This window comes from Mus caroli, chromosome 1, assembly GCF_900094665.2.
Source record: "Mus caroli chromosome 1, CAROLI_EIJ_v1.1, whole genome shotgun sequence".
Lineage (NCBI taxonomy): Eukaryota > Metazoa > Chordata > Mammalia > Rodentia > Muridae > Mus > Mus caroli.
The window spans coordinates 164,745,469-164,773,284 of NC_034570.1; the positions used below are offsets into that span (position 1 = coordinate 164,745,469).

A 27,816-nucleotide genomic window follows, 5' to 3' on the forward strand; every position below is an offset into this window, starting at 1 on the left:
GAGAGAGAGAGAGAGAGAGAGAGAGAGAGAGAGAGAGAGAGAGAGAGAAGCTAGGGATCTTTGTGTACATCTCTAATATGGAAATAAACAAGCACAAACAAACGAAAACTCATGGAGGACAAGTAGGAGATCTATTTGCTCTTACTGTACTATTTAAATAGAAAGACAAAATGATCTGTTCTTCTGTGTCTTCTAAGTCAGGCCTTGTTTGTGGGTCTCTGAGAGGAAGTGCAGAAGATGGAAGCATATTTTGGGTTTGCTTTATAAACTCTTGATTAGCTTTCAAGCAAAAGATCTCTGTTCAAATGGAGAAGACTCTGGTGTCAAGTTCAACACGAGGAGAATACTCACTTTTGATTAGCCTGCTGAAATAATGTTGTCTGGGACAATGGTTCCATTTTAAAGGCACCTGCTTATATTCTAACCCCTGCCCCACTCATGTGTTAGGTGTGCTATTTCATGCTATTTTCTGGTTTTTGTTTTGAAAGATACAATTTTAAATGAAGTACTGGAAATAACTAGATAGAAGGCTGAACTCTGCCACCTCTTAAGAAATCATTACTCTTCCCTGACAAGGTTACCCTCCTTCTCCCCCCCCTCCTCCTCCTGCTCCTCCTCCTCCTGCTCCTCCTCCTCCTGCTCCTCCTCCTCCTGCTCCTCCTCCTCCTTCTTTTTTTTTGTAATGGTGGCACTATTTCTTGTCTTGATACAATGCTTCATTTGTTTTCATTCTCATATTCAAGCTGGCAAGAACTGTTCTATATCACAACAGGAGGGAGCGTCCAACCGAAGGACCTGCTTCCATGGGGTGAAGGTTTTGACGAAGTGTATAAGTTAGTTTTCATTATTATGAAAAGTACATGGTTAAAATCAAATTAAAGGGTTTAAAAATTATTTTGGTTCAAAGGTTTCTAATTTTGATAACTTGGCTCCACGATTTTTGGATCTGTGGTGAGGCAGCGCATTGTGGGTTGGTAGGCTGCGGTTCATGGTGTATCAGAGCACTTTTAACAGCTGGGAAGCAGAGAAAGGTGAGATATAGAATCCCATTACTTCCTTTAAGGAATGCTCAAAGTTGTCTGTCCTGCCTCATCTTCTAAAGTTCTCCCATCCTCTCAACATCACCAACTTGAAATCAAAGCCTTGGAAACATAAGACTTTGGGGAATCTTCTTGTTTCCAAAAGATAAGATGTAGTAATAGATAGGTAGCAAAAAGGTGAATTGTGGAGTATAGGGTGTGAGGACCTAGCCAATGGAACATGAAAGGGCTGGGGATCAGGAGTCCTGGGGTGGTAGGAGGACATCATTATAACAGAACACACAGGGAGGTTAGAGCAGAATTCTCAGAGAATAGACCAAGCAATCACAGAAGGGTGACAGTGCAGGTATCAGGAAACTGGAGACAGCAGCCGCGGTGGCCTTTGAGGCCCCATGGAAGGGTAGAAGAGTGTATGTTTCATCTTAGAAGTTGGCCATGTGGGTAAGAGCATAACGAGCTAGTGGCAAAGGTGTGGGGTGTTTACAGAGGTGAGAATCATAGGTAGATGACACAAGGCCGGAGAGCCTGGGTGGAGCCTGTGACGCTCATTGGGGTACAAAGCAATCTTTAAAGGCAGCTTCAAATTCATTATGCTCTTCAAACTCTGTACCATAGTTTTCCGTATCTCCGTTGCATGCATCAGTTAGGACCCTGAGGAACAGCAACTGCTCTGTGTTGTTGGCAATGTCTAGGATAGGCAGCTGTCCGGAATAGGCAAGACTTAAACTCATTCACTCATCTTCCCAATGAGTGGGCGGCACATCTCTAACAGGGAGAGGATGGGTGAGAGACTTTATGTTTAGATTCCTAAATTTTCACAGTAGCTTTCCTTAGAAGATACTGCCCTCCAGCATGAACAACAACAACAACAAAATCAGCAACAACTGAATCTGTAGTCTTGTTTATCCTAGTGTATTTCCAGTATGATCCCATAAGATCTCAAATGGCTAGGAAGACTGAAGGCGGAAAATCCCTTCAGAATCCATTCTTACTCCTGCCTCTTGGTGGCAGTATTTGTCATCCCTTACTAGAATCAGAACTGAATTTGTCAGTATTTAAAGCCTTTAAAATCCTGTGCTTCAAGACTGAGGTGATCCTATTATGTATGAACTTTCACTAAGTGAATAATACAGTTGAAAACTTCTAAGCAGGGACTTTTGGTGGGGGTTGGGGGGAATAAAGAACAATTGAGAAAAGCCATTAAGACTGGCGTGCAGAAGAGAGCACAGAGCTCCTGCTATTTGTAAAATAGCCAACAACACAAGTTGTCATCATGTGTTTATGGAAAGCAGCCATATTCTCACAGTGTGCTAATCAAACTAGAAAAAAAAAAGACTGAGTATTCTTGCTATACACTGTGGAAGACTTATATCTAGTGGATGTTTTAGCTTTTAACTGAGAAAATGGGAAATGTTGTTCTTTAAGGTATTGACTGTCTGCTTCCTTTCCAATCCAGAACCTCAATCCTCTATTTTGGAAAGCCCGAAAAAATGCACAAATGGTGTCCAGCAGGTAAGAGAACGTTATTAGGATGGCAAATCCCCATTTCTGTTATTCACCTTAAAACAGTGATAGTAGTGTGACTGACATTCCTCTCTGCACAGATGGCTGGGCTGCCCCGGTATTAGCTCACAAGGGAATCTACTGAGGTGAAGGGAAATGCTTGTTTTCATTTACATTTTGTGATCCCATTCAGCCTTGAAATAGAAAGCAGTACTAGCTTCTCAGGTCTATATTATTCTATATTGAACTGGGCTGGGGGGGGGGTTGGTGCCAGCATTTGCTGTCTGCAGTGAAACTCCAGGCCACCTGAGAAAATGTTTGTGTGATGACGTATCTAAGCACATCCCAGGCGTAGTCTCTAAAATGATTTTGCCTAATACCTAGTAAGACAACTTTCCATCATGCTGTGGTTGGGAACAAGGCCTTTGTGCATGGTTGATAAGGACTGTGTCATTGAGCCATTACAACTCCTAAATTACTTCAGAGGATGGGACATTTGATGGTATCTTTTCAGACCCTTTCATCTATTACTACCTATATCTGTAATCCCCATTTTGGGGATTAAGAGACAGATAGCGCCTGAAAACTCACTGATGTAGTCAAATTGGTGAGTTCAAGCTTCCATAAGAGACCCAGAAAAGGCAGAGAGTAATTAAGGAAGACATCTGATGTAGACTTATGGCCCCTATGTGCATGCACCTGCACGTACATGCTCTGACATGTATGACATGTGTGCAGTCATTCACATACACACAGAAATAAATTATGGAAAATGTCCAGAAAGAAACATCTCATAGAGCATTGACTATTGATAGCACTTACTATTTTGGATATACAAGAAATTGTTGAACTTACTTATAATTATTCCCAACTATGCTTTTAAGAATGGTTTCATACTGCATGACAAAATAAGCTAGTTTACATTGTATGGTAACAGAAATGAGACTCGTTCTGTTCTATTAAGTCTGGCCTATAGAAAATGAGAGGAATCTTACTTGAATTCTAAACCTATCTTGGTTTCTGGGTAATGTGTATTGGCATACCTAGATTATATAGGACATGATGTTCTGAACTGGAGAATTTGAGAAACCTTCAAAGTGAAGACGGGACTCTGTTTTAAAATAAGTTTATTGTTACATCAACCTTGTGCTCCTCCTGGAAGCGAGATGGAGTTATGAGGTTAGCTCAGAATCGAACAATCTCCAGGTTCTCTACAAAATACCATCGAGATGAGCTTTTACTGTTTGTTCAGAATTAAATTTCTTTTTGAGGACATAGTCATAATAGCTCTCCTAGCTTACTGGTTGTTGGTTTGTGTTTGTGTTTGTTCTGTTTTGTTTTGTTTTCTGAGGAGAGACCCATATTGAGCTGGGTGCCCTGGAAATGACTGCTGGGCCTCTGGTTATTTAATTAGCTGCAATAATTCATTTATGGTGAACCAGAGAAAGCTAAAATGATGAAAACGGAAGAGTAAACTAGGCAATGGCAAGCAAACAAACTCTCCCACTGGAGCTGGAGATACGTATGAGAATATTTAAGAACACTTGCTGCTCTTTGAAGAGGACCTAGGCTGAGTACTTCTGCATGCATTCCTCAACCTATGTAGTCCTTACAGCAATACTTTAAATTACCTACCATGTTACAGACCATCAATGAGATGGTACAGAATAGTCACCTGAGCATTATCCACATAAAAATAGACGCAGAAGAGGGTCTATAAGAAATACCTATGCTCACAGCATACATCTTACAGATCTTGTGGCTTTAGGCTGTTGCTGTTGACAGAGAAGTCTATTATTTGACCTTTGTCTCTAACTTTTGAAGTTTTACTATAACTTGGTGTTAAATTGTATTTATTCATTTTAGTGTAGGGACTAACATTTTTGCGGATGAAACCCCTCGCAGTTCACATCCTGGTCACTAGAGGGCAGCTCTGCACCTCTGTAAATTACCACAACGGCAGGAAAAGACTGCTCCTGGCCAGTTGCTTGTGGGTGATGTCAGAAGTGTTTTGCTAGCCCATCCTGTGCTGCTACATTATTCTGAGAGTAGCATTAACCAGGCCTCTGTTGCCTTCCTCGCCTGTGTTCAGGTGCCCGTCCTCTCAACTGAAACTATATGGAATGTGTTGAGAGAATTTTGAGTGTTACTCTGCTCTGTAGTTATTAATTCTAAGCATCCCACTTCCCTAGAAACAGCACAGCATCACTGAAGCATTTTTGCCATGCTAGGATTTGCACATAGGTACTTAAGGAAGAACATAATGTTAAAATAGAACATTTCCCCTTTCACAAATACAGGGTGGTATTTAAGCTACAATGTATGTAGGAAACCCTTTTAACACCCAATGATGAATGAATGGCCACAGTTAAACCAGGGTAAGAAAAATGGATCTAAAATCAAGGAGAACTAATTCAGAGAGCGTGGGACGGTGATCCTTCAGGCCCAACTCAGTTTATGATCATTTTAGGTGCTCAATAAACATGTTAGCAGTGTTTAGATAGCGAGTCTCAGGAGATGTAGGTAGTTAGGAAGAAGAGAAGCACAGATACTCCCTGGCAGGGATGCAGACACAGAGCTGGAAACCCTGGAGAGAGAATTTACCATACCATGGACCAGGGAAGACACAACTTTTCTGGAAAGACCGTTTTTGTTTTATGGACACTCGGAGGACCTCAGTGTAGGTATTTTAACATCAGAAACAGGAGGAGATACTCATCCGGTGTTTGTTGTTCCGGGCCAGTGTCTGACTGTGTACACTGTCTAGCCTACAACTCACTATATTGATCAGTCTGGCCCCAGATCCAGAGAGACCCATTTGTGACTGCCTCTCAAGTGATTAAAGGTATAGCTCCCAGGCCCAGCTCTTATGTATTGGTTTTTAAAACTGAGAAGCAGTCAACATCTGGGAAGCAGTTAGAATGTGTGTTGAGGACGTGGAGAAAGAAATGGATGTCACATAGTATTTTTGTTTTCTTCCAGAGTGGTGAGGACTTAGAGCTACACTGAAGCCAACTGCTGAGATTTAGATGGTGTAAAATTAGTGCGTGCCATGCAACATTTATACGAGAGACAAGACACAAAGTTGAGGAAGCTAGTCTGATGGAGTAGTAACTAAGGAGAATGCCTTGCTTATTTAAGGATCCTTTTCCCATGATTAGGCATCGCCTGATCTGCTGTGTACTAGGACACTTGTAGGAGACAGGGGGGAAAAAACGTAAAGACTTTTATAAGGCAATATGACCCCTTCCTGTAAACATGTCTATTGGTGTTGTCTTTGTTTGGGTCTTGTTCTGGCTTCCAGGTTGATGAGACTGCGTGAGGGGAGCCGATATTTCTAAGAGATGAATTCTCAAAGCAAATTTCCAGTTCCTCTCTAGCTTTCGTATCTTTCTGCCCACTCTTCTGCTAAGATGGCTGAGCACTAGTGCAGGAGTTGTGTTATAGCTGTATCAGTTGTTGCTGAGCGCCCCTGGGTCGCTTGTTCTCTGCATTTGGTTGCTTGTGGTTTTCTGTAATGATTTCCATCTGCTGTAAGATGTGTCCTAGATGAGAGGTGAGACCTACCCTCCTCTGGGGGTATAAAAGGACAAATATTTACAAGGTAGTTAGGAATTCTGCTGGTTTACTAAAGTGGGAGTTGCATTTCAATTTCAAAAATAAGGATAATATATATTTTAAAGGAAGAAGAAGAACAAAAAGAAGTAGTCATTTCAGTTATAGGATAGTATCTTTTCCATATAGCTACAAACCAACTTAAAAGATACAGTGTACCTGCCAAGATATTTAATGTATATGGTAGAGTACTGGATTAATTAAAGAAATCAAAAGTTGTAGAGAGACTGTAAATTTAGAAGAAGAGTTTTGTAGAAAGTTAATTTCCTGATGGACTTAATTTGCACAGATATAGGAAGATGGAGCAGACTAGTTGAGATGAAGAACTGGAAGTGAACTTGGCATTAGGGTGACTATTGTGCAGGTGAATTGACAGGCAGCTTAACTTACTTCTCCTGTGGAGACTTGACCTTTGCTGGTGGCCTCTGGCCCAGGGCATGCAACTGGGCAATGATTGAGCGCAGACCCCAATGTTATCTGGATTATCTCCTTGTGGATTCCCTTACTTCCCATCTTGACCCCTTCTAATCTCTTCCTGCACGCTACCCCAGAGTTATCTTTCTGAAAACACAAACTGTTTTACCCCTGATATCTGCTTAGACTTACTCAAGGACTGTTCATTGTGTCTCTAAAAGGTTTCAGGCCTGTGAGTTTGACATACAGAGTCTCCCTCCTGCCATTGCCCTCTTGACCTTATCTCTCACTGTCTCTCCTCCAGATTCAGTTTGGTCTAGGGAAAAATAAGTCATTTCCTCAAGACTCTACTGTCCTTCACATCTTCCCTTGCATGGTTCTCATGTACCCTCGGATGCCCAAATTGTTCCATCTTGACTGCCTCTCATACGCTATGTGAAAAGTCTCATGCTCCAAAGTCCTTTAGAGTCCTTATACTGTAACTACTGTGCCCATGCCTTCTGTCTGGAATCATTGGACATATGTACAGGGATTGAGCCCCATGAAGATAATACTGTACTTTCTTTTGTCCCCTCAGTATCTATCACAGTTGGGCAGATAGACGAAGCCCAGAGAAATGTTTGATGAATGAATCAATACATCATGACCATGCTGATGAGATGGAGCAAAGGGCACATCTTTGAGCAGTTGTAGAAAATGTACTCACAGAGGATGTGGGATGTAGGGCTCTTGTCTTGAACACAAATCCCAGTTTTTCTAGAACAGTCAGAGTGAAGCAGAAACAGACACTGATGAGGGTGTTAGGACAGATCTTAGTCAGTGGCAGTTACTACAGTAGGGGAAATTCCACTGTGAAGCGAAGTCAGCTGTGGATTGCACAGAGATGAACCTTTTAAAGGGCTGAAGGAGGAACAACGAGGAGAGGATGAGAAGAGGCTTAGGAGAGTCCAGGACTGAGCATGACAAGGGTTCTCCACTGCATACGAGAGCTGTTTGCTCTGTCTGCTAGCTGGCAATGACAGAAGCTGGGATTCCGTCCCTATCTTAGAATTCAGAGACTGTGCCTTATCTTCAGCTGCTCCTGAAGGAGAAAAAAGACTTTGGCAATCTTGAATCTTCTCACACAGTCACACTAAGGGAGAGCATAGAGTCAGTCTGAGGACATTGCCTTGAGAAACCTTAGTGTTTGGTCAAATGTTTTTAAAACAAGGCTGAAGCCTCAGAGGAACCTGCTTCCAGTTTGATAGAGAGACGATCTTTGTTCTACCTCGTCTTACTTTGTTTCCGGAAGCTTTTCAAAGCTGAAGGCCATGAAGAGGGTATTTTGTGGAAGCTGGGCATTTATGTAGTTCACAGGAATGGAGCATGCACTAGAATATACAAGGGCGTAGCTTTTCCATGTCTCCATGGCCTTGTCAGTTATGAAAGCAGGGAGGGAATGGCAGTTCATGGTGAGGAGACTGAAATTGCCAGCGTAGCCTTCTCTTCCTCTCATAAAGTCACTAATGCACTGCACTCTGGTGACAACAGCCAGTCTTATTACCCTCCAAAGCATTACCTCCAAATGCCATCCATTAACTGAGGTATTTTCAAAATTGCTTTGGGGATAACATTTTCCACACATGACTTGTGTGCGTACATATTGTAACCATGACAGACCTTAAGTGGAACTGCTAGCAGAAGGTTAGCTATTTGATGTGAGTCTAGCAGGTGTGACTCTCCTCAGGGAAAGTACTTAAATGACTTAGTTTCCACATCTGTAAAATGGGCTTATAAACCACTCCTACCTGAGGAGCTCTGAGGGATTTAAGTATATTATTCGTCTGTGAAAGAAGTTCTGAAGAGCTTAAGGCACATAGTCAACACTCAGATTGTTAGTTGATCTCACAGAAGGGTGATAGTCTCTATGATGTTTTTATTTTTAGTCAATATTGAGGATCGAGCTCAGGCTCTTTTGTCCATTCTAAGCCAATGCTGTACCATTGAGCTCCTCATTATTCATGAATTCTGTATTTGTGAACTCAACTATTGGCTAAAGTTGATTGCTGTGCTTACATTTCTGTGGTGTGTTTATGGTCATTTGCAAACCTGTCCAATGCGGCTAAAAATCTTGCTCTGTGAAGTATGTACTTTCCTAGGTAAATTTGAACAAAGGGAAGTCTGTAAGCAAGTAGCCTTTGTGTGGTTTATTAGAGGACCTGCCTTGCACATCCTTTAAAATGGCTTTACACTTAGTGTTAAAATGTTGTTGGTGTTCCTAAGTGTCAGAAGGCCTTGGTGGACCTAGTAATTAGACTACATGTTAGTCAAACTTTGTTCTAACAAAAGTTAGAATATCCTGGGGCCAGTGTAAGTGTTCAGTGTTAGTGAATCAACAACAATCCTTAAATAAGACATTAAAAAGGAAACAGGGTAAACACAGATCATGTGACAAGATGTTACCCAAGACTTGCAGAAATCTGGAATCCAATCTTGTGTTTTCCTCAGGAGCAGTGTGGTTCAGCATTGAATAATTGAGGATTTTCAGAGAGTTCGCTTATGATGAGTTTGAAGAACACAGGTTAAGTTTATCTTATTTAATCCTCACAGTATCCCCTCTGCAGTAGGCCAGATGGGTAATGTGGTGTTAGTCACAGTTTAAAGGAGGATAGGCTTATGTCAGCTTGTGGTTTCGGGCTTTAGTCCATGGTCTCTTGGCTGTGTTGCTTCTAGGCCCAGGCTTGGTGAAACAGAACACAGGGAGACAGTGTACAGTGGAGCCAAGTGGCTCAACTCTGGGTGGACAGGTGACCAAAGCCTACCAAACCAGTATAAGATTGCTTCCAGAAACATTCAGTGGTGATATTCTCCCTCCAACAGGATTCAGTGTCCTGGTTAGGAGGTCATGCATGGATTAATCCTTTGATGAACTTGGCACCTCCATAATCCAATCCCTCCTCAATAGCCCTATGAATTGGAGACCACATCATCCACAGGTGACTCTTTCAGGAGGAAGGCGATTCATATCTTAACTATGACATGGGCTATGTTCATCACACAGATCATTAAAGACCTTATGAGCCTTGGGAGAAGTTAATGTGTTCTCAGCAAGTAGAGGCCAAAGTTTTTAATGAGAAAGTAAACTTCCTGGCAAAGGTAGCTGGGCTTGACAGTAAGAGGCACAGTAGAACCAGTCAGGAGTGCAGTTCTGGGTGGGTGAGAGTCTCAGCTGAGACATTGTATGAGGCAGTAGAAATGATAACCAAGGAGGGGCTGTGGGTGTGGTGACTGTGCCAGGTGCAGATTAGTCTGAGCCACAAGGGCATCAACTGGAGACTGATTAGAAATGCAATTGCATTGCTAACCCTAGGGATTCAGACAACAGGCCTAGGTTTAACAAGTCCCTGGTGATTCTTGGGACTATTCATCATGAGAGACATTGGTCAGCCATTAACAGGGGTTCAGAGCTCTTAGGACATGCTAGTTGGTTGGAGGATAAGATACAGTTCGGATTTAAGTCAAAAGGCAGAGAGATGAAATAGCAGCAAAAGCCAAGCAGACACAAGACAGGATTGAAGGAGCCACGAGAAGAAAGACTAGCAGTAGCCAGCAGAGAGGAGAGACGGGTGAATGAGAGAGTGATTTCTTGATTGTATATCACCAATTAAGTTACTCAAAGATAAAATCCAGACCCCTGCTCTTACTGAAAAGCAAAACTAAACAATAAAGCAAAAGCAGAGAAGGCATTAGAGAAAAAAATGAGAAGGTTGAGTTTGGCATTGTAGGAGCCAAGAGAGGACAGGGTTTTATGAGCAATATGAGTAGGAGTCTTGAGTAATTATCCTAGCCAGGATTAAGGCCACAGTGATTGATAAGAAGAGCACCAGCAGCCTTGGGAGAACATTTGTGCTAGCATGGCAGGGTCTAGGGATCTCTCCATCACCAACTAGTGGTCTTCATCCATTGTATTTGATTTTTGTTAGGATTTGCTGGCATTTGACTGCAGTTGGGTGTTCGCATAAGGGAAGTCAGTGCTCAGGAGGTGGCACCTTCCATCTACAGATCATGAAAGGGAGTCATACACATTGTAGTGCTTTTCTTTCTGGTACTGTCTGAGTAATTGGAGCGATGCACTCTCTTAGAGCATGAGCCAGCAGTCTGCCAGAATTGACTCAACATCTGGATGGAAGTTCCAAAAGCGTGTGACTGAGAGCAGCAGATTCCCTCCTTTTGTTGACCTGATTCCATGTTACCTTGGCTCTTTCCCACATATATTATTACTTCTACCAGGGTTCCTTATCAATGACGCCTATAGGCTTTGCTTCAGTCTATTGATCATCTGTTATGCTAAGTAACAAGAAGATGGCCAGTTAGCCAGTTTTTATTTCTTACTTGTCTTCTTCACATGTATGTCACATGTCTCATCTATGTTCCATAGACTTTACCAGATTCATTTTGGGTTAAGTACATTATAATTTTCAACAATTTAGTATTCATTTTATTATAAACTTTGGAGGTTCTAAGGGTGATATTTTAGTGGAGGAGTACTCCCTCATAGCTTGAAGACCCAAGTTCGTTACTACACCCATTAAAAGCTGTGTCTAGCTGACTGTGTGCACCCATAACTCCAGTACTATGTGTAAGGTGGAGAAAGGTGATTTCTGGACTTCATGGCTACCAGGCCAGCTGAAGAAATGGTAATCTCTAGGTCCATTGAGAAACCTGTCTCAATGAACAATGCAGAGAATGATAAAGATGTCCAGTTGCAGCTCCAGATTCCATAGCTCCCTCCCTTCCTCCCTCCCTTTTTCCCTTCTTTCCTCCCTCTTCCCTTCCCTCCCTGTCTTGCCCTCCACCTCCCTCCATCCCTCCCCTTACATTCAGGTTGAACTCTGAGAAGCTCTTGTTTTCTGTAATGAGTTTCACTTTAACAAACACTTGAAAAATTATTCATAATTTTTCATATATCATATGTCCTAGCATTTTCTTCCTTTCTTGAAATTTGCCCTAAAATTTGAAATTGTTTGTGTTTTACTTTTTTATAAGTAATCATACTTGTTTAAAGTCTGAATTTACTTCCTATGGGATCCTGACTTGCATATATTAAGTTATTGTAGTATTGTAGATTTGGAATGCCACTGGCTTGGTCCAAAACCTTAGGTTGTTTTTTTGTTTTTTGGTTGTTTTTTTGTTTTTTGCCTATAGAATTCAAAACATGATGGATAGAATTTATATGGTTTGTGTAGAAGTGTATAGTGTCCACATTTATCAATATAGGGACATTAAAATCAACAGAACTTATAAATCTAAGTGAAGTAGACAATAAATTATGTGTCTCATATCACCATTTACAAAATAAGTTTAGTATTAACTTACCAGTGAGTAGTTTTTATATTGTAGGCTCTGAAAGGACCATGCTATTACAACACAATAAAGCTTTAAAGATGTGCCCATTAGCTTCTAAGCAAAAACTTGCTTGAATGTATCTTGGCTTCTTTTATGACAATTGTAACCTTAATGTTACTATAATGGGTTCTTTTTCTGGGAATCAAATAATCTTGCACTTGGAAACATGTTTTTGGCAAACATTTTATTCTCTCAATGGCATTTTGTATTTTGCGATATTCAAGTGTTTAAACAATTTATAAGAACTGACCATCACCACCCACAGTTAAGATTATACAGGAATAGAAAATTTTTGGCTATGTGATTGTAAGAATTTTTGAGCCAAATAGGAGAGTAACATCTACTGCTCTTGATGATTTAGGGATTTGAAAAAGTATTTGTAAATGCAGATAATCTCAAAATTGGTAATACATAAATTTGCTGCTTTTTATATTGTTAAAACAGGTTTGTCTGAATCTGTCTACAAGGAGATAGCCTTTATATAGATTCTTCGTAGAATGCCACAACTATACTTTGCCCTTCTTTTAAAAGAGTGATGTAATTTTCATAGCTATTGCCATGAACATTGGGTAAACTGTTGCACAATTCTGGAAATGCTGAGAACATTTTTGTAAAGGGTAGAAGTCTAAGATAACAAACTGTATTTCTCCAATGTCAAGTCCTTTTGAGAATTGGATAGACACCTTCTAGTTGTAGCCTGAGAGATGGAAGATTAAGTTCCAGGCATTGGACACAGGGAACAGGCTCCTAACTTGAGGACTTTTTGTGGACCATGGAGTGCCTGGCCATCCCTTAGAGATTAAATGGTGGCGTTGTCAGTGGGTAGGCTCTGCAGATCTCTTCATGTGGGCTTGAGCATAACATGTTTGCTTACATGGCCAGAGGAGAGCTAGGCCTTTTTGTTGATAATGACCGATATTAACCATGTAAATTCCTTTTTTTAAAAAAAAAGGTAACTCATGGAGAAATCAACATTACTGTTGACAGGCATACAACTGAAGAATACAACTGAAACTGTTGCCATGGGAACTGTGAGTTAGTCCTCTCCAAGAGCTAGCCAGCCCTTGATAGATAACCCTGGATAAGCAAGGACAGATAAGATTCTTTGATGACTCTTAGCTGAGTTGAGAACTGAAAATCTTAGATTTTGGCTTGAGAAAAGCTTAATTACTCTGCTTCCAAGATGAAAAAAAAAAGAAGATTGTAACTTCCAACATTTCATGGAATGAGTTAAACATGGTCAAAAAGGGAATGAAAATTCTGTAAAATTGTATTTTCTTTTTCCTCTGAAGTGAAAATAATATAAAAAGTAGGCAAATTTCTCTCATCGCATCTTTTCGTCCTTTTTCTTTGTCTTGAAACTTACCTGTAAGAAAAGTTCTGTAAAAGAACTTTTATCTCTTGTCTTTGTAGTATGATTAGTAGTATCTTCAAGAATTCCTTAACTCTGCTCCTTCCAGGCACCACATAACTCGTTATGATGCTTATTATAGATTTATTGTTGGAACTTGATTGTATCACTATTTCCTCTACCATTTCTTAATCCTACCTCTTACTGGGCCATACACTTGAAAAAAATCTTTGAACCTTAAAGAACATGTATACTTCTATATTATCAAATCCTTATTTTTCCAACTTTTTAATTATTTAAGTGTGTTACTTATCTCTATTTTAAAAATATGAATGAAATACATAAAAATACATATTTGTACACCGAATATGTACAGAGAGGCCTAGTGTTACAACCATATAATCTCAGCTACTCAAAGGCTGATGCAGGGAGATTACAAGCTCAAAGACTGGCTGGATTGCAGAGAAAATTCAAAGTCAGCCTGGGAAACTTAGTGGAAACTGCCTCAAAATGAAAGACAAATCAGTATAGCAAGTGCTAATGGTACAGCGTGCCTGAGGCCCTTGCTTCTGTATCTAGTACCACAAAACAAAGTAAATGAGTAAATTTAATACTTAAAGTGTTCAGCTCAGTCCTAAGTTCTTCCCCTTCCTCACAAAGCACCACTTACTCTCCCCTGTTCTCTAAACTGTACTTGTAATTCAACATTTGGCAGGTTTAGTTTATCAGTGATTTTATGCTGTTTTAAGCCACACAATGCAAATGCAATGTGAGGGGAAATTGCTAATCTCTCAGCTGGAGTGTTTCTCAACATCAGAAAAAGTGAAGATGGATCATTTGAATCCTGTATCATAGGATCATACATTTACCCAAATGTTTTTACTAAACACAATTTGAATTATAACATTTATCTAGCTTTTTCTTCTCTCCTTCCATTCATTACATGGTTCATATGTAAGACTTTACACATACTTGGCAAATAAACTGCTACTGAGACACAGACTTAGCCCCACATAAGTAATTGATGTGGTCATTTAGCTTTTAAATTTTACTCTTTTGGAAAAGAACACAATTCATTTCTCCCACACAACTTCATCTGAAAAATTGGTATCATTTCTACCAATTAGGCTTTGATACTAATCGAGTTGAACACTCTGGCTTGGTGCTTGGTAAAATTTTTTAGTGGATAAATTGGAAAGTTTGAAGGATGTTCCTCTAAGCTGAAAATTTCAGCTTTTGAATCTTAATCAACCCAGAAATTTGAAACTTGTGAGGTGACAGTCACAAATCAGAGTGCAAGTTTTATATTTGTTCCAAAGAAGCTTTAAGTATTCAAACCCCCACTGTCACTCACACTCAGCACGGCTCTTAGTGTTTTCTACTCTAAACCTCTCTGTGACATCATCTAACAGGTTAAACCTAGCTGCAAGGGAGTCTTTAAGTGTCATTTTCTTCCTATTTCTACAAACAGAAGAAGGGAGCATTTAGTTGGGTAGGCCAATAATTGCAACAGTATCTAGAGCGGATTCCACTCAAGAGATTGTTCTAAGCAGTTCAGCCCCAGTGTGTGAGAACTGGTTCCTAGATGCTGTGGCCCTGAAGGAGGCAGACAGCTTGAGGATCACAATTTATTAGATACTTAGTCACAGAACTGTGGTCCTTGGAAGCAGCAGAAACAACGAATCCCCTTGATTAGAGTCAGAAGTAAAGTTGTGTATACTGGTGAAGTCAGATGTGGCTTTATCCAAGCAAGCTGTACAACTGGCTTATTTCACACTAATATTAATGTCAGGGACATTCCTAGCATTAAAGCCCAGTCATAAAGCTCCACATACCACTCCAATAGTCTTGTCTCGTATAGTGTGTTGGGAAACTATAAGGGAAGGCTGATGAGGCTTACATAAGAATAATCAGGATATCATAACCCAACATGGCTGCAGCCATGTCAAAGTGAACCCCTCCAGAAGACTTTGCCTGCTACCAGTTACCTTGCGAAATATGACTCTTTTTAACCTCTTACTGACTGGCTATATAATTACAAATTTTAAAATATTCAAATATTCCCTGTTGCTGCTACTATATTTCCTGCTGTCACTAGCTTTGAGTATGTTTGAGTAATGGTCTATGAATATGTGGCCATAAATCGTTGTTAGGACTGTAATAGCTGTTACAGTGTGTAGCCATTATAACAAAATCATTTTCTTCTTTCACTTTATTTTTCTAGATGTCCAGTGATTTTATTCTAGTTTTACTATATTTAAATTGATGATAAAAAATGGATAGCTTAGTTAATAGCATTTAAGTATTGAGTTTGGTAAGTCTCTTCTGTAATTTTTTTTTTTTTTACTGCATTTCACTCATCAATAAACTTACACTTTTACTTTCTCATTTGTTTATTTTGTGTGTGTGTGAAGGCACATGAATGTCACAGTGTGCTCGTGGAAGGAAGAAAGCAACTGACATCAGTAGGCTCCCTCCTCCTAGCATGTGGGTTCTGGGGATCAAACTCAGGTTATTGGACTAGCTGATAAGTGCTTTTACTTGCTAAGCCATCTCACTGGGTCCTCAAGGAACCTTTTTATAACCACTAGTGGAAACGGATAAGAACTCTGATTAATATTTAGAAGCCACATTTACCAGCATACAAGGAAAATGAGGATACTACACATTTGAGTAATGTAGCGTGAAGAAAAAAAAGCTGAATGGTCAAGGACTTGTTTAGACGAGTTTCAGTGTTAGAGTTTCTCATTTTGGCTATGTTACTTTTGTTTGTTAACATTCTAACTATAGCATGGAAATTCCTACAATGGTCAAATTGGGAATAAAATAAGGTAAATAAAATAGGGATATCTTTTACCATGGACCACATATAAAATATATGACACCACTTGTATATATTAATATTATGGTCTTTTGTACAGATATTGTTGAAAATAATGAAGGGTTTGCATGTGTGCCTAAGTTTATATAAATCATATGTATGCTTAACATTTGCCCATTTAAAATGTCTATCTTTATAACTTTTGGAGAACCATCAGTGAACACTTTTTGAAATGCTTTGAGTAAAATATTAAAATTGTAGTAAATGTGATAATAAAATTATGACATACATTCATAATATATATGCCCATTGTTTTGTGTGTCAATAACCTATCACTTATTCTTATTGGAGACTTCTAAAAGCTAGTGATTGCCTTTAATATTCAAAGGTAACTTCCAGAGCCCCTGGGAGAATGCCCTAATAGCATCAATTCATAGTCAGGAAGGCAAAGATTTATCTTGTAGAATGTTCTTCCCTGTTCAGGGGTACTATTCTAATTTTATTTCTGTTATTGTGATAAAACACTCTTACCACAATCAAGTCATTGGAACTATTCTAGTTTTATTTTTGTTTTTGAGATAGAACACACTTACCAAGACCAAGCCATCAGGGAAAAATAATATATGCCTTGTAATTCTGGGTTACAGTCCATTCATTATTCAGGAGAACTCAAGGCAGAAACCTGAAGCAGCGAGTCAGGATGCATCCCCAGTTTGGAGCAGAGCATCCTTTCATTTCTCTCTTCTCTGCTAGCTTTCTTTACTTATCTACAGTTCAGGGCCCTGTCAGGGTGGGTACTTCCATCCCACATCCATGAAAGTACCCAAGGCAACCACACATAGACTTGTCCACCGGCTGACTTGATTTAGGTACTTCCTCTTTAACACTCTTTTCCCAGTTGATTCTAGGTTGTGATAATTTAACATTTAAAACTAACCTTCAGTGTCACCCATCCTCCGTGGCATTGTATAAAGGTGAGACAGACAAAAATTTTAGGAGCCAATGGGAGTATGTCTGAACCACTTTAAAATCCAAGGGTAGAAAAGAGGGTACACCCTGAAATTACCATAAAATCTTTCTGTGGCAGGATATTTCTGGAGGCAGTCCTAGTGTGACTTTGTGTAATTTTCCTATTCCTCTTTAGATATTTGTATTTTTCCACTGTCTTACTAATTGTGGCTACCCTTGTTTCTTAGGAAGTTTTCGATGTGAAGTCTGAAGGACAGGCAACTGTAATTCAGCAACTGGAACAGACCATTGAGGATCTGCGCACAAAGATAGCTGAGCTAGAGAAGCAATATCCAGCCCTGGACTTGGAGGGACCCAGAGGCCTCTCAGGACTTGAGAATGGATTGACAGCCTCTGCAGACGTCAGTCTAGATGCTCTTGGATTGCATGGGAAGGTTGCACAGCCTCCAAGGACTCTTGAGGCAAAATCAATACAGACTTCCCCAACAGAAGAAGGTAGAAACCTGACATTGCCACCTCCAAAGGCACCACCAGAGGGTCTTCCGGGGTCCCCTGCAGCTGCAAGTGGAGAATCAGCCCTTCTAACCTCACCCTCTGGACCTCAGACAAAATTCTGTTCAGAGATTTCTCTGATTGTGTCTCCAAGGAGAATATCAGTACAGCTGGATGCCCAACAGATACAGAGTGCATCACAACTACCACCACCTCCTCCTCTCCTTGGGTCTGAGAGTCAGGGACAGCCCTCCCAACCTTCTCTGCATCCTGAGTCAGAAACCAGCCATGAACATTCTGTTTCCTCCTCCTTTGGAAACAACTGTAATGTCCCACCTGCACCACCTCTGCCTTGTACAGAGTCCTCCAGTTTCATGCCTGGCCTGGGCATGGCAATTCCCCCACCTCCCTGTCTCTCTGACATAACAGTGCCTGCTCTGCCCAGTCCTACAGCCCCAGCCCTACAACTTAGCAGTCTACAGGGACCAGAAATGCTGCCAGCCCCTCCCCAACCTCCTCCTCTTCCTGGACTAGGAGTACCCCCTCCTCCCCTTGCCCCTCCTCTCCCTGGAATGGGAATACCTCCCCCACCTCCTCTCCCTGGAATGGGAATACCTCCCCCACCTCCTCTCCCTGGAATGGGAATACCTCCTCCCCCTCCTTTACCTGGAGTGGGAATACCCCCTCCTCCTCCTCTTCCTGGAGTGGGCATACCCCCTCCTCCTCCTCTTCCTNAATACCTCCTCCCCCTCCTTTACCTGGAGTGGGAATACCCCCTCCTCCTCCTCTTCCTGGAGTGGGCATACCCCCTCCTCCTCCTCTTCCTGGAGCGGGAATACCCCCACCCCCTCCACTTCCAGGAGTGGGAATACCCCCTCCCCCTCCTTTACCTGGATCAGGCATACCCCCTCCTCCTGCTCTACCTGGAGTTGCTATTCCTCCACCACCTCCTCTACCAGGTATGGGGGTTCCACCTCCTCCCCCACCTCCCCCTGGGGCAGGCATCCCCCCACCCCCACTATTGCCTGGCTCAGGTCCTCCACACTCCTCCCAAGTTGGGAGTAGCACTTTACCAGCAGCACCTCAAGGGTGTGGATTTCTTTTTCCTCCATTGCCAACTGGCTTGTTTGGATTAGGGATGAATCAGGACAGAGTGGCTAGGAAGCAGCCAATCGAGCCTTGCCGGCCAATGAAGCCTCTCTATTGGACAAGAATTCAACTCCATAGTAAAAGGTAACCCAAAAGCAAGCTTAGACCTTTGGTTTCTTTCCACCAGGGGACACTTACTGTAGAACTTAATGGGAAAGTATAATTTAATGAATTATATATACAACTATAAAACTTATGTAAGATTTTAACATCAGTGTTTCCTGGAGCAATTATTTAACCTTGTAGACTTTTCTCCTACAGTTTCAAAGGTAGAAAAAAATTGGCATATTTACATCTCTGTCTGAGATTAAATTATATCTATTTATACTGGTTTATTTTTTGTTGTTCTAAGGATAAAGGGGTCTATTTTTCTTAGCATACATGCTTTTGCCTGTAGTTGCAGGTCTTGACTGCCCCATATGCTCAAACCATCTGAAGCAAGGCTTGCCTGTAAAAGCAGCCAGGGCAGAGAAGCAGGCATGTTTGTGGCACAAATAACTTACACTCTTTGCTTTTGCTAATAAATTCCTTATTATCAACCAATTGCAAGAATGTAAACTGAAAACATAGGCACACTGACTCTCTGGGATGAACTCTGCACCTTTAATAGGCTCAAACTCGCATTAGGATTCTGTCTTGTTCATAAAAAGTCTTTCTTGAGAAACACACTGCATGAAACTATATGTAATTTATGTGTATTAAGTAACTTACCTTTGAGAGTGCCCTGGGACTTCTGGGGAAACAAGGCCAGGTCATACCCACCATCATGGTTGGGATGACCATTGTGAAGTAAGACCTTTTCACCCAGGGTGTTCAGGTTTGTCCACATGCAATCTAATCCCCAGTCTCTGAGACTGTGCTGGAAAGCTTGGTCATTAAATCCAGGGGAAAAGGTGAAAAAAAGCACAGCTTTAGATGCCACTGGCTTTTTAAATTCTATTTTATTATAATTCCTTGATGTACTTGAACGAAGGGGCACGAGTTTAGGAACAGGGTTCCGTTGTAATTTTTGTATTGATTTTTCTCTTCACTAAACCTTTTCAGGAGAGTATATTGTTGTGATCATAAAAAGATAAAGGAACATCGAGATATGTTCTGTGGGGGTGTGGTGAGGTGTGGGGGAAGGAGATGTCTCTGTGCGCTGATGCCAAGGCATCCCTTCCCCCTGAGGGATCAGCCACACAACTCTGTAGCATAGAATAGAGTTTATTTACAGCATGAGGAGGGGAGTTAAGAAAGAGTAGTAGAGGCAAAGAAAGTCAGAAAGAAGGAGAGAGGAGAGAAGTAGAGGCTGGCCATAACCACTTGGAGAAAGGAGGGAAGGGAATGGGGAGAGGAGAGGGAGCAAGGGGGCAAGAGACAGGAGTAAGAGAACAAGAGGTTAAGAGAGACAAGAGGGCAAGCAGCCACTTTTATAGTGGGCCAGGCCTACTTGGCTGTTGCCAGGTAACTGGGGAGGACCATACCAAAGTACCAACAGATACACTATATCCTGACCCCCATTTCTGGTCTATTCTTCATATGAGTGTCTTACAATTTATATACATTGATTTTTTTTTTAAATAAGTTTATATGTGAGTGTTCTATCTGCATGAACACTGGTAGAGGGCATTAGATACCAATAAAAATGGGTGTGAGCTACCATGTGGCTGCTGGGAATTGAACTCAGGACCACTGGAAGAGCAGACAGTGAACCATCTCTGCAGTCCCTGCAATCATTCTCACCTCTAGTCAGGCCTGCTCTTTCCAAATCCAGGATATGGTGCTCTACCTCATGATTTACATTTTATAAAGGACATTTACGTCTTCTTAGTGGCACAGCACAAACAAGGAGCTACTGAGAAGGGAACTGACAGTGGGCAGGTGGGTGGCAATGCGCCACAAGGGGACGTTGTCTTTGATAGAGGCTTTTATTTATTTTTATATGCATGTGTATGCAGCACATAGGCACAGGTGCTCTTGTATGTATATGTATGTATATATACATATACATACATGTATGTATATGTATGTTTGCATTAATCCATCAATTAATTAATTTTTTGAGATAGGATCTTACAATGCAGATCTAGCTTGACCTAGAACTTGCTGTGTATCCTAAGCTGGCCTTGAACTCACAGTGATGGGATTAAAGGTGTTTACTACCTCACCTAGCCTTGGAAATACTTGCTTTTTTTTTAACCCTCAATTAATCTACTAGACTAAGTGGATTGGGACATAAGAAATCAAGCCTTCCTTGCCCTTCTTGCCCATGCTGACAGGGGCTTGCTTTGATGTTTTCATGGGGGTGACTTCATAAAGAGGAATATCATAAAATTGTCACTGAACAAATGTCTTATTCACTTTGACATTTTAACCTTTTCATCAAGTTGATAACACATTTTTCTTCCTTATCTTTCTTCCTTCAGTTCCCTCTCTCCCTTCTCTGTGTCCTCTTTCTTTTTGCTCATCATAATATAGGACTTTGCTTTTTATTGTTCTTTTGATTAATTTTTAGAGACTCCAGCCCTTCACTTATTTGGGAAAAGATTGAAGAGCCATCCATAGACTGTCATGAATTTGAAGAATTATTTTCTAAAACTGCAGTAAAGGAGAGAAAGAAACCTATTTCTGACACAATTTCAAAGACAAAGGCCAAACAAGTGAGTATTTCTGTGTTTTCTTACTGTAGGGACCTTTCAAGACAGTCTGAACTTTCGTTTCAACAGAAGCCTTGATATGGTTTATGATTGGTGTCTCCTTGGACCTTCAGCAGATAGCAAGGAAGAGCTGGAAGTTAGAATATGTTGCTAAATAAGACTGACTCAGGAAGAACAGGTGTAACTGTCCAGAGAGACCAACCTGACTAGTGTTCATTGCTACATATTTCCCAGACCCTCCACCATTGCTTATTTGTTGTTGTTCTTTTTCTTGATTTAAGTTCATCTAAGGGTTAATATCCATGGAAAGAGGCAAACAAGGAAAAGGCTTTTGCCATTATAGCTTAAATAGGTGCTGTTTAAACCTAGCTACATCTTTATACTGTACTTGAAATATGGAAGAAAGCCTTGACCCCTTCCAAAATTTTTATCTTTTCATGCTAGATCCTTTGATCTAACCTGTGGCATGAATCAGATAAAGAAAGAAAACAGGATGTCTTAAACACACACACACACACACACACACACACACACACACACACACACACACATTTATGAACATTTTTGAATTGGTAGACCCATTGAACTTGGCCATGAAATGACACTCTAAATTGAGTCTCTAGGATGCCATTCAGCAAGATATGGCAAATCTCCATAGTAGTGAGCCGGAGATATTAGAAATTGCTGATAGTACCCATCTTTCACCATGGAATGGAGGAATACCTATCTTTGTGTGAGGTGGGACGCAAGACACTGTGGAGGAGGTCAGTCTTAGTGGGAAGAAATGAGGCTATGTCCCAGTATTCTTCTCACCCAGTCCCAAAATCAGTGACAGTCAGTGGGTCAGTTCCTAGACCTTCTGCATCTGACTGAGATAATGCAACAAGGCACATGGAACTGCATTGCTTCTGTTAATATTTCAGAGAAGACAACACCTCCCCATTGGACATTGACAAATTCATCCAGGGATGGATGGATTACAATGGGATATATTAACTCCTGGAATCCATAGCAGACTGGGTGGACAGGCTAGGACTAGGCATTTTGTAAGGATAGAAACCTAGACAATATGTTGATCTTTGCCCCAGTTTCTGCATTTCTATATTGCATTCTATAAGCTTCTGGTAGCTGCTGATCGATACTAGTAAACATGACATTACCTTTATCTTTACCAACCATGAAAACTATGTATTAAATTAACTGATCAGATGAATGAGGGAGAAAGGCTTATAATTATCCCTGACTATTCTTGAAATTTATTACAATAATCTAAGATTTGGATGTGGATTTATTTGGATACTAAGGATCCACATCTTCTCTAAAAGAGATACCTATTGTTAACGACTCTCCACATGATACAGATGTATAGTGCATTCTGAGGCTGGGTCATCTTACCTCTTATCATGGACCATGCCAGAGATAGAATGCGGTTCATGCAAAATTGAAGCAGAAAGTGCAGAATCTGCAGAGAGCTGCACACCCAAACAATCACTTGACAATAGCATGGGAAGTCTCTTCTGCAGGGACTGAATACCCAGCTAAACAAGCCAGTCCTTCTGCATCCCCCAATACCAGAAGCTTCATTAAATGAATTCAGATGTGAATTCATGAATGAGAACGATAGCTCGTATGTTGGCTGGCATTGTAGGACTTCGATATTTGATATAGTATTCAGTTTTTGGCTTACTGGAGTAAAACTTATATAATATCAAATCCTCAAATTAAAGTTGTTGGCATGAGATGGCCTCTTTCCATATATGCACTTCATCTGTGTTGAATACCATCACAGCAGAATGACCTCATTTTGTTACCAAGAGGTTTTGTAAACTCCCCCCCCACCCCCCATTGTGACTCCTGTTAAGCTCTGCAGTGCTAACTTCACCTGGTATTGGAACTGAATTCAAGTTTGTTCTTTAGGGAGATAAAAATTCTTTCTGTTTTGCCTAGAAAATATGGTGTAAAGGGATATATTATAGGGAGAAAAAGAAAACCTAATTTTATTTCATTTGACTGAATTTGGAAGAAAAATGTCTTTATTTTATTTCCCTGAGAAATTCCGAATTTTGTTTAGGAAAGCGTGTTCTCAGGGTGTGTTCATGGACATTCTCGTTTATGGAAAATATATACTAGTGATAGGTGCACACATTTTTGCCGTCTCACGATTCATTCCCAGTAAAATGAATAGCTTTTAATGCCAATGCTTTTATGGAGGTATTTCAAGAAATTCTTAGTATATACAATGGAAAATGGAAGTTCTGCTTTGCTTTAAATATTTAAAAATCACAAAAAGATTTTCCTGTGATCTGTCTTCTTGCAAGGAAGGTTATGGTGAAAAGCATTGTTATTTAGCAGAGTCCCTGGGATATTTCCACTGTCTTAGTGGAGACATTTCCAGCGTGGTATTAGAAGGCTCCTCTGCTTAGTACACTGCCCTCTGACATGTTGAGAAAGAGGGTAATGCTCTGGATAGAACAGTGATTCTTCTGCTGTGAGTCTATGTTCTCTTTGCTCAAAAAACAAAACAAAACCCTGAAGAGACAACAATTTGTATTTCACTCATGAGACACATATTCATCTTTATTCTCACTATGTTCTTTTTTTTAATCTTTATTTTGAAGTAATATGCGTCAGGAAGTTAGCTGCAAAGGTGAGAGCACTTGATCAGATGACAGTCTGACAGCATTGCTGATAAATAAATGAGTGTGGCATGACATCAAAACTGGATATTAATCTAACCCAAAAGAACAACAACGTTATCTCTTAAGAAACAGAAGCAGAACTAGAAACAGCAACTCATACGGTGCTTGTGTCTGAGCTTCGCAGACTCTGGTCCAGTTTTTAAGAAGATTTTAGAGCCAGGAAATGTTTAGCCTCCCCTCTTCTCTTCTGTGTTGGTGATTGATGTGAATATAAGCAATGAGCCTGTCTTATTGTCTTTTTTCATTAAATAAAAATTAAACTCAGAGTTTGGGAATGGTAAAATGAGAGAATTTTATTCAGAAAGCTTTTGGTAATTAAAATAAAATGCATCAAAACAGAAGCATCTAGTCAAGTGTATGTCCAGTGAGATCGGGAGGAAATGTATATTTTTTGGGAAGCATGGGAAATAGCTGCTATTCATCAGCGGCCAGGCAAGCCATAAGTTACATTGGGCCAGCAGTTTGCCATGCATACTTACTGCTCTCAGAACTCCTCTTAGCTCCTGTAACAACTGTACCCCATACACACACTTATGTGATGGGCAGACATTGGCTCGTGGTACACAAAAGTGCTGCATGAGAAAGATATCCATGATATTCCCAGTTTACTAAGGGCACAAAACAGTTCAATCTCCAGCCATTTTCCTCCAGAGTATTTGTTCTTCATAATTAAATGATAAGTATGGTCATGGGGTATCTTCTCTGAATATACATGGAGTCTCAAATGATGAATTTAAAAAACGACTTTGTATTTATTCTGTATGTTAAATATTTAATGAAGTGTAATTAGGCTTACATAATTGTATGTGGAAACACTTTGGGGGGAAAACCCCTTTTCACATTCTAACAGATGTTGAGAAGGTCATAGACTATGGTGCCATGCAATGTGACATTTTCTTAGTTAAATAGAAATGTATCTGATTAACTGCTGCCGCGGACACATAAGCTTCTGTGAGCAGTACAAAGAAAGAGGATTTGTGGCATTTAAATCGTGAATCGAGGCAGAGAGCCACTGTGGCTATGATTAGGGGATGGGTCTTTATTTAGCCTACCACACACAACAGCCTCTCTCCAGTATGCCTTCAGCAGGTAGTGTCTGATCCTAGGCAGGGCGTAATGGAACATGCTGCCCACCGGATAAATGTGCACGCATAGTGCAGCCTGTGTATTAAGAGAATCTGTGTGATTTTTTTCTGCATATTGACTGATAGGTGAATAACTACTTATTGGGATAGACCTTACCATAGATTTCTTCTCTTTGTCAGATTGAAATGTTCTTCCCAGAGTTAGGGAGAGAAACTATTTAGAAAGGTTAAATATATCCTTTATAGGATATATTTCAGCCTTGGGAAATGCAGTTGGAATAAAGAAAAAAAAAGAGAAAAATTGGGTAATGGTAAGGAGAGGCAGTGAATAGGTTTGTTAAAATTCACATTTAGTACAGTTGTGCTAAGGGGTTAAATAGTTGGTATTCTAGTCTGTCTTACCATTTTGCATTATCGCCTAAACTGAAATTTTCATATAAGAAACATTCATAGTAATAGTGGGCACTGACCCATGTGGGAGCGCCTAACCCAGAACCTGTGGATGCTGCTGCCCCAAATGGCAATTGCCTTTAAAATTAGTATTAAATCCTTAAAATTAGTATTCCTGCTTTGCTAAGGAATTGGACACATGTACATGCTCCATTTCTGAGCTGTCTAACACTAATATAACTAGGAAAAGTATAAAAGAGCATCTCGCTCACCTTTGCATCTGTTTCAGTTTGATTGACTTACTGTAAGCGGGCCATTTTTAGATTCAAATCCTGTTTCATTGTAATTGGTAATTGATAGGCTACCTCAAGGGTGGCAGTTCAGTGGTCACCTGAGTATTAGCAAGTTGGTGTTTTAGTTATGTGTAGTTACATCTGGCTTATCGACTGAAAACTAAAAGAGTTTTGGAACACCAAATATCTTTTACTATGGCTATCTAGATTTGGTGACTCATAATAAACACTTGTTACTTTGTGACTTTTAAGATTTCTTTTAAGTTATGTGTATGCGTGTATATGTGTGTGCAGTATATGCTTTGAGTGTGTGAAAGTTCCACAGAGGCAAGAAGAGGGTACCAGATTCCTCCGAGCAATAGGGAGTGACCCAAAGAGGGTGCTGAGAACTGATCTCATGTCCTTCGCAAAAGCAGCAGGCAGTCTTAGCTGCTGAGCCATTGCTCCAGTCTGTGGAACTTTATAATGTTTAACATGTGTTTTTAATATAATACATTCCAGCTGCAGGCTTTAGAATGTATTTACATAGGAAACCACATCAAAATACAAAGCTATAATTAGACAAACATAGGTTTTGTGGAATCTGGATTTGTTTTAGATGTTGAAAGATTTATTATTTTTTGAATATGCTGTTCCTATAGCTATGTGTACAGCATACCCAATCAATTCAACGAATTAAACAATAATAACCTCTAGCTTTTGTTTTCTTTAGGCCAAAAAAATGTTTATATACTTCTAAGTAAATGACTAAAATGAAAAATCAGCAGTGTAATAAAAAAGAAAGCACAATTAGCTAATGATCCTTAGCCTCACTACACTTTACCATTGGTTACATTACAGTTGATAGAGTGCACCTTACTTCTGTAACCTTTGATCATGCTCAGGGATAATTCCTTTGGTTTATAACCACAATACTGTGTATGGTATTATTACTGTGGCAGACGAGGTATATAACAAAAGCACATTGAGTTTTAATGACTAATATATTCTGTTTATTCTTACGGAGCAGCCATAAGGATTAAAAAGAGAGTGGACAATAAAGCATCCATGCTAGGTTTTGTGGCAGGTGATGAGAAATTTCTTTTTTTTCCTCTCTCCACAAGTTTAGAGGAGAGTAACTGTTGCAGAGAGGCCTGGAAAGTAGGAGGTTAGGATCTGTCCTGAGTCTCCCTGGTAAACTTTGGTGTTAACAGTGACAGTACAATTTCTCACAATTGCATCTTTTTTAACTTTGACCTGAAGAAAGCAGAGTCTCTTCATTTTATAAGGAAATATAGCAGTGGGACATATCTATATCTATATCATCTATATCTATATCATCTATATCTATATCTATGTGTGTGTACATATATATACACATGTATGTATATATATGTGTATGTGTGTGTATATATGTATGTATATATATGTGTGTGTGTGATATATGTATATGTATAATCAGAGAGGTGACTCACTTCTGTGATCCTAACACTTGGAGATAGATGCAGAGAGAGCTGGAATTTAAGGTATCTTTAGCTACCTAGCAAGTTTGAGGGCAGCCTGAGCTACAGGAGACACTGTTTCAAAGCACACATGTAACAATTATAACCATCACAATGCTAGAGAGGGTACAGAGGTTTCTACAGACTGTTACTAAGTCATTGAAGTTCCTAAACTAGAGTCCTTCATCAGGTTATATGGTATATACTGAAGCTGCTAAACACTGTGGGTGGTCAGAAGGTGAACAGAGTGTATATCTAACAGGGATAAAGGCTGCATGGATGAGATGCAACCTGAAGTGGGCCTTGAAGAATTTATTTAGTTTAGATAGGCAGAGAGGATTAAGGAATGACTTTCGAGAATAAAACAGTGAGTGAAGACTTCCTTGAAGCTCATTTAAACCACAGTAAATCAGTCAACACCAAAGCAGGCCCCTCCTGTGTGTTGCTGTTGGAAACTTTCAGGGAGGTGAACATAGTTTGTTCTTACCTG

General features: G+C 40.2%; 1 protein-coding gene across 1 annotated transcript in view; it reads left to right on the plus strand.

Annotated features, from left to right (window-relative positions):
- Nucleotides 1-27,816, plus strand: part of Fmn2 (formin 2) — a 310,737-nt gene that overhangs the window by 90,073 nt on the left and 192,848 nt on the right. The window contains 4 exon segments of the mRNA XM_021173977.2: nucleotides 2,497-2,552; nucleotides 17,326-18,322; nucleotides 18,325-18,823; nucleotides 21,237-21,381. Of these exon segments, the coding sequence (XP_021029636.1) occupies nucleotides 2,497-2,552; nucleotides 17,326-18,322; nucleotides 18,325-18,823; nucleotides 21,237-21,381 (1,697 nt within the window).